General features: G+C 41.5%; 1 protein-coding gene across 2 annotated transcripts; it reads left to right on the top strand.

The window, feature by feature from the left end:
• Window positions 1-4,554: 4,554 nt before the first annotated feature.
• On the top strand, window positions 4,555-8,215 carry LOC139657745 (cAMP-responsive element modulator-like). Of its 2 annotated transcripts, none has more exons than XM_071535695.1 (3): window positions 4,555-4,633; window positions 5,870-6,014; window positions 7,312-8,215. In XM_071535695.1, exons 1-3 carry the CDS (start codon window positions 4,603-4,605, stop codon window positions 7,436-7,438), a joined length of 303 nt encoding a protein of 100 aa, XP_071391796.1. In that variant the 5' UTR covers window positions 4,555-4,602; the 3' UTR covers window positions 7,439-8,215. The 2 variants fall into 2 exon arrangements, with proteins under 2 accessions (XP_071391796.1, XP_071391795.1); XM_071535694.1 differs by having other exon boundaries at window positions 6,849-8,215.
• The last annotated feature ends 1,576 nt before the right edge of the window (window positions 8,216-9,791 follow it).

Raw genomic sequence — 9,791 nt, 5'->3', positions numbered from 1 at the left:
TCATGTGTTTATGAATCTATCTGCACAAAATTGATGTGGCTGGACCTTGAGCACTACTTTCTTAGGATAACAGGTAGGCTAAACTCATATCAGCAGATATATAGCCTATCACTTGTATTGGGTGATGAGTCAGTTGATAACAATATTTTGTTTTTGATGAATTTATTCATATTGTATGGTAAATACTAGGCTATATTTATATGGATGAAGGAATTGCCATCATTCACTACTTTTCAGTTAGAGATTGAACATTAGGCTACATGGATTAACTTTGGGTGTCTTAATTGTATAGCCTATTTGTTAAAAAAAACAAACTGTATGCAATGTTTCAATAAACACATTTTATCAAGTGAATTGTCATGTCATTGCTGGCTGATGTTTTACTTTAGGAATCACGTGGCACAGAGCTACTTCGTGCTGCAGTGGTAGAATGAAGAGGAGAAAACCTATGTCAGGCATGTAATTGATGTCTTAATTCACTTATTGAAAACACCAGTGCATGAAAACTACAAGCTAAAATCATTAAAATAGTGAAATAGAAACATACAGCAATACTAGTTATTTACATGGAATTGCAAACAGACTATAGCATAGACATAGCTATTGACATGGCTTAGGTCTAAATGGTCTTCTAAATGTTACTTAGTCAATAGAAAATTATTTCCCCAGTCATATTTGCCACTGTAACGCAGTGGATGGCGGTAGTGAGCAATGTGAGCAACTCACAAGACTTGAGATTCTGTTGCGACTAAGCGTTGCTTGGTGTATCATCTATATGCCGAATTTACCAGAAGACCCTATCGATTCTTGAATCGTCTTACGTTATGTTTTATCAGGTATACATTTTTTGCCGACAAGCAAGGCAACATTAAACTGACAGATTTTTGAGTGGAGTTCTCCATGAAAAAGAGTTAACAGAGCCGTCTCAGACAGTTAACTCTTTTGGCCAATCAGAATCGTCGGAGAGATTTATGCCGAACGTTCCTCGTAGATTTAAAGATTTTCAAATACATACAAAGAAAATTTATCGTAGCAATTTATGAACCTCGCAATTTTTGTCAACTTTCAGTTCTATTGTTTTACTCACTCTGCTTGACTGAAGTTCGCCAGGTTTCGCACAACTGGGGCAACACAATTTGACGTGAGTGCATCGCTGGGTCCAGCCAGAATTGGCTACCGATCACGTCAGTTGCTAACAGTGGCTGACACTTGATTCGTTAGCTAGGTTAACGTACTAACGTTAGGGCTTCAATTCGCTAAACCTTGAGCTAGCTGTTATAGCATAGTCCCGGGTCTTATAAGCTATCATTTGATGCCAAAACTTAAAAACTCGCTTATTTGGACTAACGTTAAATTTATGGAGACAAAGTGGAGCAATAACTGATGACTGACAAGCTAATATTATTTGGTCAGTGTGACTGGATAAATAACGTTACATTTAAGTTTACAGGGAACCTCAGCTATTGCCACATGCTGCTCTCCTGTGATTTTTTTTTTTTTTTTTTAAGATATGGCTTGTAAAAAGATTGCTTTATCTTACTACGAAATCAACTTTGGTCTCTTGGGCTATGTTATGGCGAGTGCCTTGTTTAGCTGACATTAGCTGATAATAGTTGTGTTGCTAGCTAGCTACAGATGAGCAACCATAGAGATAAAAGAGCAACAGGCTGCTTCTATTCATTGTATATCACACCTGTCCAGCAGAGGGAGCACTAGTGAATAACCCCCCCCCCCCCCCCCCAATTTCTTCAACAGGACAAGCCACGGAAAGTATTGAGGAGAAGCCGAACAGTGCTTGACAGATCGCACATACTGTAGGTACTGTTGTATTGTCAGTTTTGAGTGATAAATTTAGTTTATTGTTTGGTTAGAAAAAAAAGGTATTATTCACCAGTGAAAGGATAATCCTCTTTTAGATACTGACAAGAGACATTGGCGCCTCAGAAGCAGTTCCCTCTTCCAATATGTCCACAAAGAGAGAGCTTCCCACCAGGCAACAATACAAGTAAGTAGCCTATATCCAGGTATATGGTGATCACATCTGCATTGTCTTACTTAGCATGGTTTACACCCCCCCCCCCCTCAAAAAAAAGGCGAGAATGTAAAGAATGTTGATCTCTGCTCACTCACACCCACCTTATTACTTATTACCTCTTTTCTTTATTATCGTCTGTACTTATTTTTCCCTGTTACTGCTCTGCGAGTTAATGCTGTGGCACCCGAATTTCCCCAAGGGGATTAATAAAGTGATATCTTAAATTATCTTATCTTATCTTAGAAGAAATCAGAGTGAGATGCCACCACCAGCGACCTCAGTTGTTCCCAGAGTCGAGAAAGTGAAGACAGAGGAGACGGTACAGCCAATTGAGCCAAGTGATGTCCTCCCAGTAGGGCCCTCTATTCCTGCAGCTGTTTACCAGACCAGCCAAGGCCAGTACAGTAAGGCTGTGTGCAAGCAGAACATTTACTACCACTACTACTGCTGCTTCTACTATTGTTACTACTACTACTACTACTATTACTAGTGCTACCACTACTACCACTACTACTATTTACTACTTCCACTACTACTACTACTCGTACTACTTCTGCAACTACTACTAATAGTACTACAACTACTACTACTACTAATAATAATGATAAAGTATTTGTTCTACATGGAATTATTTTCAACCTCCAAATGCCAAACATTCAGGCTTGTGCATATAACAAATTTACATTTTACACATTTATCTTTGCCCTTATTTCAAGCTAATTACAGCATAATAAGTAATAAAAGAGTAGAACATTATTGTCGCCATGATCACAACCCAACCCTTTGTTCCCACCCAGTCGCATTCACTTCAGGAGGTCCCATCCGGATCGTGCCTGAGGGAATGCAGAGCATGCCGTCTGTGGCCATGGCTGGCACACCGACAACACAGCCCCTACCCAGCATCCTTCAGTACCCCGGGGAGATCGGAGATGGCCCTCATCAGTATTATATGCCAGCGAATGACATGATACTGCCAGGTAACACCGGGCTTCCTGATTGATTTGAGTGCTGGATATGTCACGACCCAAACACTGACAGTTGGTGATGCACTGATACAGATTCCCCTGAGATATCTCATAGCCCTTAAAAAAACATTAATTTCACCTCAAAAACATGAGGGAATATGCCATTTTATCAGATGAATACAAAGTTTTAATAGTGTAATGGTTTTTATTCAGCTTTCAACCTTTATTTAACCAGGTAAGTCCCATTATGAATCACTTTTTCAAGGGAGACCAAGAAAGCAGCATCGAGACAAACACAAAAGTTGCAGGCCAACAACATACAACAATGCATCAAGGCAGAATACAGTAAATATCTTACAAAAGAAAGAGCAATATAAGATGTATAAAATTAAAATGTAATCAAAATCGCATAAAAGTAAAAATAAAATAAAATCTTCTGTATAAGTGCTCAAAAGTACACTAGACCAAATGTCAAACCAGTAGGTTCACCTATGAACTTTAACTCTTGAACTATACAAAGTAAAGACACCTCTTTACTGAGTCTGCCACAAGATCCTTTAATATCACTATTAGTATCATAACTTCTATAAAGTTTAACCAATATTATCACTACTTAGAGCAGCACTGTATTGGTACTGTGTATCAGGAGGTATTAAGGAAATACTTGTACTCAGTCATCAAAAATAGTACTGTGAACTCCAAGCCACAGTGAAAGCCACATTGAAAGCATCACTTCCAGACAGACCAGACCATTTCATGATAATGCTGGTGAGTGATGTGGTGGGGAAACAGTTACTTGTTGTAGATGAGTCACTTTGAACTCACAGCCTCCGTAAATGATTAAGAAGATACTGTACATTGGAGATCTAAAAAAGAAACATATGATGTCATCATATTGCCTCAACAGACCTCAAGTCCTCTACTTACCTCTCTGTATTACCAGCAGAGGGAGCCAGCTCCCTTATTACGGACTGTGGAATCAACTACTGAAGAGATTATGTTTTGTTTACACACTATTGGCCACCAATAAACCAGTTAACAAAATATTCCTTTCCACCTGTGGTGTCCTGCACACAGCTAGAATAGTCTGCCAGCAAAAAAGTATGAAAAAGATGCAACTGGCAGTTACTCTCTCTGACTGAGCAGAAGGTTACTTCTAATACAAGAGGAAGAAATGCTGACCACGACAGTGTCTCTGATACTGTAGCACTACACTCTCCTTTTTTTGAGTTTGATCCAAACATCCCATTTTGGATTATAAAAAAAGGATGTGTTGGCCAATTTTATTTCTGGCTTACACAAGGAAGTTTTTGGTTGTTAAAAGAGGCTTGTGAGCCACCTTCAACAAGCCATACACTTCAGTCTAGCTGAAGAAAATTCCTCCCCAGCCAAAAGACAAACAGCAGAGCCCCTGACTCATAGCGCTGTGTCGAGGGAGAGAGCAAACCGTGCTGTTGACATCAGGAGGCCAGTGATGTCATGGTGATGTCAATGCCTCTAATTGTAAATTGCACACATAGCCTCGCTGCTGGCTATGGTAACATTTCAGTTAGAGAGAAGACTTGAAGGGGGCAGTTTCTCTTGGAAAACCTGGGAGTAGATATGGCTGTAACTGGGGATGAGACAGAAGCAGGTATGTTTACCATCATTTCTTTTTCTGTCAGATCTCAAAACTGCTTGTTTACATTGTTGTTCACCTGAAATACTCATTTAGGAATGTCTCAAATCATAGTTTTTGAATATGAATGTCACTCTGAGTACAAGGATATAGCTGTTGGGAAAGTGTTTGGAGAAATTCACAATTCGTTTATCATAATTGGGATTGAAAAAAACAACAACCTGTTGATCGTGAGCTTGGCTTTTCAGACGTGAGATTGTTGTTGTTTATGTTTGTCCAAACCACCATTAAACTGCTCAGTAATCCTCCAAATAAGATCTTGAATAGGCTCTTCTAAAATAGCAAAGGAACGGTTGAAATATCAGTGTAATTATTCTCCATAGTCAGCTTTCTGCAACAAGCTGACTACGATAAGAGACATTTTCACAGTGTCTGCTTGTCTCCTCAATCTCCCTCCCTCTCTCTCTCTCCACCCCTCCTCCCTCTCTCTCTCTCCCTCTCTCTTTCTGTGAAATGCTTCAATGCTCTGCCCACTCAAAGCACATAGCAGCAGTGGCTGACGTCACTGCTTTTCCTGGAACAGGCCCCCAGCAGCGACATGTAAATGCTAACCAGCGAATAAGATGTACACTGACGTCAGTCGCTGGTCTGCTGTGATTATAGGCAGTTCCTCTTGCAACAGCAACCCATCACAGAATTAATCATTGGCATATTGCATGATACACAGGGCATAGTTCCCCTGCCACTGAGCAAGCACTCAGCAGAAGGAGAAGTAGATAAGAATGGCACCATCTCTCTTTCTGTTTCGGTGAAACTGCTCAGTCTTGTGTGAATTTTGACTTTGGGTTCTGCAGTTTGTGTGTCAGCAATTAGCCTTCTCTGTAATATTAGGTTAGAGCAGGGGTTCTCAAATGGTTTCATGTCACCAATCCCCCTGGAATCCTTTCAAGGACCCCCCACTTTGAGAGACACTGGTTTTGAGGAACGAAAGTCATATGTGAAAAAAAGTGACAACAGTTCCTTACAAGATTATTTAGGCAGCTATTTATGGCATAAGGTTTTACATGAACAGAAGGGTTCTGCATTGTCTGCTGTAGGTTTATCTGTCTCTAACACACAGTGTATGTGCATGACTTAGCCTGTTGAAAATGCCAAACACCTATGAAAAGGTTTGCCTTAGCAACGCAGACAGTTTCCAGTGCTCCAGTGCCACACTGACAGTGCTGCCTTCTTGTTCCTTCATGTCTCCAGGCACCACAGGTGACATGTCCGCCTACCAGCTGCACAACCCTGGCTCCAGCCTCTCCCAGGGCGGGGCGATGGCCGGCGCACACGGCTCCCAGCAGCCCGCCGAGGACGTCTCGCGAAAGAGGGAGCTCCGCCTGATGAAGAACAGGTAAGAGAGGAGCAGGCAGCTCACACCCCCCAGCCCCAACTCACACTCACCTGCAGTCGCTCGGACGTTCTCCTCCCACTATCGCTCGTGAATCGTACATACTGTGCAGCATACTAACAACACGCTAACAGATGAACGAGAACGGTGCTCCATGTAATAATAAGTTCCGCAAGCCTATCATCATTCCACCGCATGATTCTCCTTCATCCAGGGTGTTTAGCCGCTAATTCTTAGGTTGTCTGCCTGCTATCTGCTCTGTTACCTGTGATTGGAGTGCAGAGTGAGATGTGTGACATGGCTTGTAGCTGTTAGTTATGTGTGTGGATAGGCCAGTTGTGTGTGGATTAGTCCATTGATTGGCTTGTGAGCACTGCTTTTACTGTACTTTCTGCTTGCTGTCTGTGGAAGGGCTTAAGCTTCCAGTCTATTTGCTATAAACAATCACGTGTCATTATTGATGCTGACAGTCACTATTCTTTTTTTCCATTTTTGCATGATCCCCGTCCACATGATGATTTTACAATGGTCTGTCATCATTGAATGTGCTGGGTTGCTTTTTTTAACTGCATGACGTCGTCCTCCTTTGCTTGATTCTATTACGTGATGTCCTAGGCCTAAGTTATCGGGTGTCACAAACAAGTTTCATAATCACCCTCATCTGAACATACTATCCTGCCCACGGGACAAGCCTTAGGAGGCTTTATAATAGGATTTTTCATTTTTCTCTGGTTCAAATTGATTCAAGGCTAGAGAAAGTAACCTTTGTTGTACTTGGGTCTGGAGAAAAGCCCAGTGATGAGACGTATTTTTCACGGAGACTGTTGTTGCTTCCAGGGAGGCTGCCCGGGAGTGCCGGCGAAAGAAGAAGGAATATGTCAAATGCCTCGAAAATCGCGTGGCCGTGCTCGAAAATCAAAACAAGACTCTGATTGAGGAGCTTAGAGCCTTAAAAGACATCTACCGACACAAAGTTGAATGATCGCTGTGACTAGAGGAGGGACTGGGAGAGTATGTGGATTACAGACCGCTTCTATGGGATCTCTTGGAGACTGGTTTTGCGTATACAGACGTACACACACACGCGCGCACACACACACACACACACATATTCCATGCATACACACACTCGCACAGACAAAACACTCCTTGTCCATGCTGTTAATTGTGTTTACACGATGATGTCAATGTTTCTGGCTCTGCGTATCCGTGCGGCACCACCAGCGAAACCGACAGCGTTTCTTCAGGTCAGGGTTACTGCCAGTGAATATCACGAGGAGCTTCTGTCCCTTTTGCACAGGGAGGCTGCCAAAGCGTGCAGGCGGAGGAGGAAGGAGTATGTGAGCTGCCTGGAGACCCGCGTCACCAAACTGGAGACTGAGAATAGGAAGCTGATGGCCAAACTGCAGCTCTTCGACAACATGTAAAGTCAGAGCAGGACTCTAAACACCCTGCCTAGATGTGTCACAAAATGCCTTCGCTATTACTCTCACTATCTCCGCACTGTATTTGCCATTCCTCTGTCATTGGTTTATAGTTATTGGCTATATTCAAAGACCAGTTGATAGCTTTTTGCAACGGTTTATTTTCCCTGGCCAGTGACTTGCCATACAGCTGTCGCGATTGAGGTTTGATCAGGGAAAATGCTGCTAGAAGCCAAATGTTCAAAGGGAATCTGAGCTTCAGGGCTTCACATAGCAAGGTGTATTTTTATTGTATTCCACTTTTAGCAGAGGCTATGTAGTCCCAATGCAACCATAACAGCCTGGAATTATCTCCAACTGACTTTATTAGAATTTGGTTCAGAGACCTGCCAGCATCTGATGAGCATCTCTATGAGGTCCATCCTTTCTAACCTGTGATATGAATATTTATTTGGACAGGCTGGAACGCACTGCATTTGTGTGTGTTTTTAATATCCTGTCCATACAGTTTATAAGAAAGCTGTCATTGTTTTAATATGAATGAATGTATATAGCCCCGTAGAGCACAAGTAACACATGTATGTTGAAATCTTATTAACTTGCTGTCATGGCAGGTATTTTGTTATTATTTTGTTCGCTTCATCTCAATATTAGTGGCTGAATTTTGAAGTCCTCTCTGTAAATTTGTCATTTATGTTATGTTAATGGAATTTTTCTTGTCTTTTTCAGAGGTTCAGTTTTTTTTAACACATTCTTTTTAGTCAGCAATTTCTTATTTCCCCTGCCTCTCCTTTATAATATCAAATCTTTTGTCTTGTTCTGATCACATCCCTGATAATATTTTTTTTTGTTATTTGATTTGCCTCAATAAAGTGCTTGCTCAGTCACTCTGTGTTCTATACTGTCTCAAATATTCAGTAGCTTGGAATTACAGCAGTTGTTTTCACATTGCGAGTCATGTCGCAGCACACAAAACAAAAATGAGTCATGTAAAAATAAATAGCCTTGTAGCACCAACTTGTTATGATAGGAATATGCAGGAATAGCCTCTTGGTAGTGACAGGCACTTTAAGGCCTGGTGGTGGTGTGACTCTTATGTAGTCTTGTGACGCATACACATTGCTCTCTGGTAACCACGGCTCAGAAAGCCCCTAACATGCCTGGTTTGTGAAATTCAAACAAACCTTTGTAAATTAAGTCGGAACAAGTGAGTGCACTGGTCATTAGAGCTGAGATTGAGAGGGAGAAAAGAAATCACAGCACTCTTCTATCCTGAATTAATCAAACAAGTGCTAATGCAAAGGTGCTATTACGAGTGGCTCGGTGTGATGGAGCTTTTATCGCCGTGCTGAGTCTCAACCTTGGAAGTCTGCTTACAGAACACGACGTACTGAACTTTCAGTGAGTCAAATTGATTGTGCTGCTCTCAATGCAAGGGCTGTCACTGATAAAGCGAAGCGTTTTCTCTCCTTTCACACCATTTACTCTTTTCCCTGGATGATGGTGTTGTTATTACATAGTGAGCTGGAGTAGGGGGACGAAGGAGGATGAGTATTTGAACACATTTTCCATGAATCAAATCCAGTGGAATGCGGATGGCGCTGAGGGAAAGGAAAAATTGGCCCAGTTTTCAGTGATGGCATCCTCTGGCTTGCTGGACTGCGGTCAAGTTCCATAAAAAAAGAGCAACTTGAGAATGAGGATGTTGTTCACAAAAAAGATAAACTGTGAAGCTTGTCCAATCACATATCAAGCATATCCATAAACTAACCCAGTCCAAATGTTCAGTACAGTCCTAACTCAGTCAAAATACTCTTCATATACGACTCTGAAAATCTAAGGAAAAGGCAAATGACAAAGACTTGCAATTAGAGTTAATGATTGCTGGAGAGGACTATCAATGGGTAGTGATGGATCAGTAACGATGGGATAGTTGGGACCTGAATCAGAATCACCTTATTTTGCAAGTACAATAAATTTGCACAGGGATTTGTCTTGGTGACTTTGGTGCAGAGGCAAATCAATAACTAACATAGTACTACAAGAACATAATGGCACACATGGAGCAAGGACAACAGGACCTTACATCCAGTACAAAGGACCAGTGCAAATAGACTATACACATCACTCTGCAAATATACATTGAGCGTTCAATCTCTGTATTCAGGCAGCATGGAACAGAGAGTGGCTGCAGCTGAAGAGGGCCATTCCCTATTTTTAATAGGGAATGGCAAAGTTGACCCATCATTATTAGATCTAAGTCCATTTAAGTGTATGTTTTAGTTTATTAAATGGGATTTTTTTTTTCTTTTTCATGGTACATCTCCATTCATGATCGTTGATACTTTGAGCCACC

The sequence above is a fragment of the Centroberyx affinis genome, unplaced genomic scaffold (genome assembly GCF_046629955.1).
Source record: "Centroberyx affinis isolate AG114_WGS23_722 - 3 ecotype Tasmania unplaced genomic scaffold, CSIRO-AGI_Caff_v1 ptg002748l_1, whole genome shotgun sequence".
NCBI classification, from domain to species: domain Eukaryota; kingdom Metazoa; phylum Chordata; class Actinopteri; order Beryciformes; family Berycidae; genus Centroberyx; species Centroberyx affinis.
The sequence above is the reverse complement of the archived record's forward strand: the minus strand, read 5'-3'. Positions and strand labels throughout refer to the sequence as shown.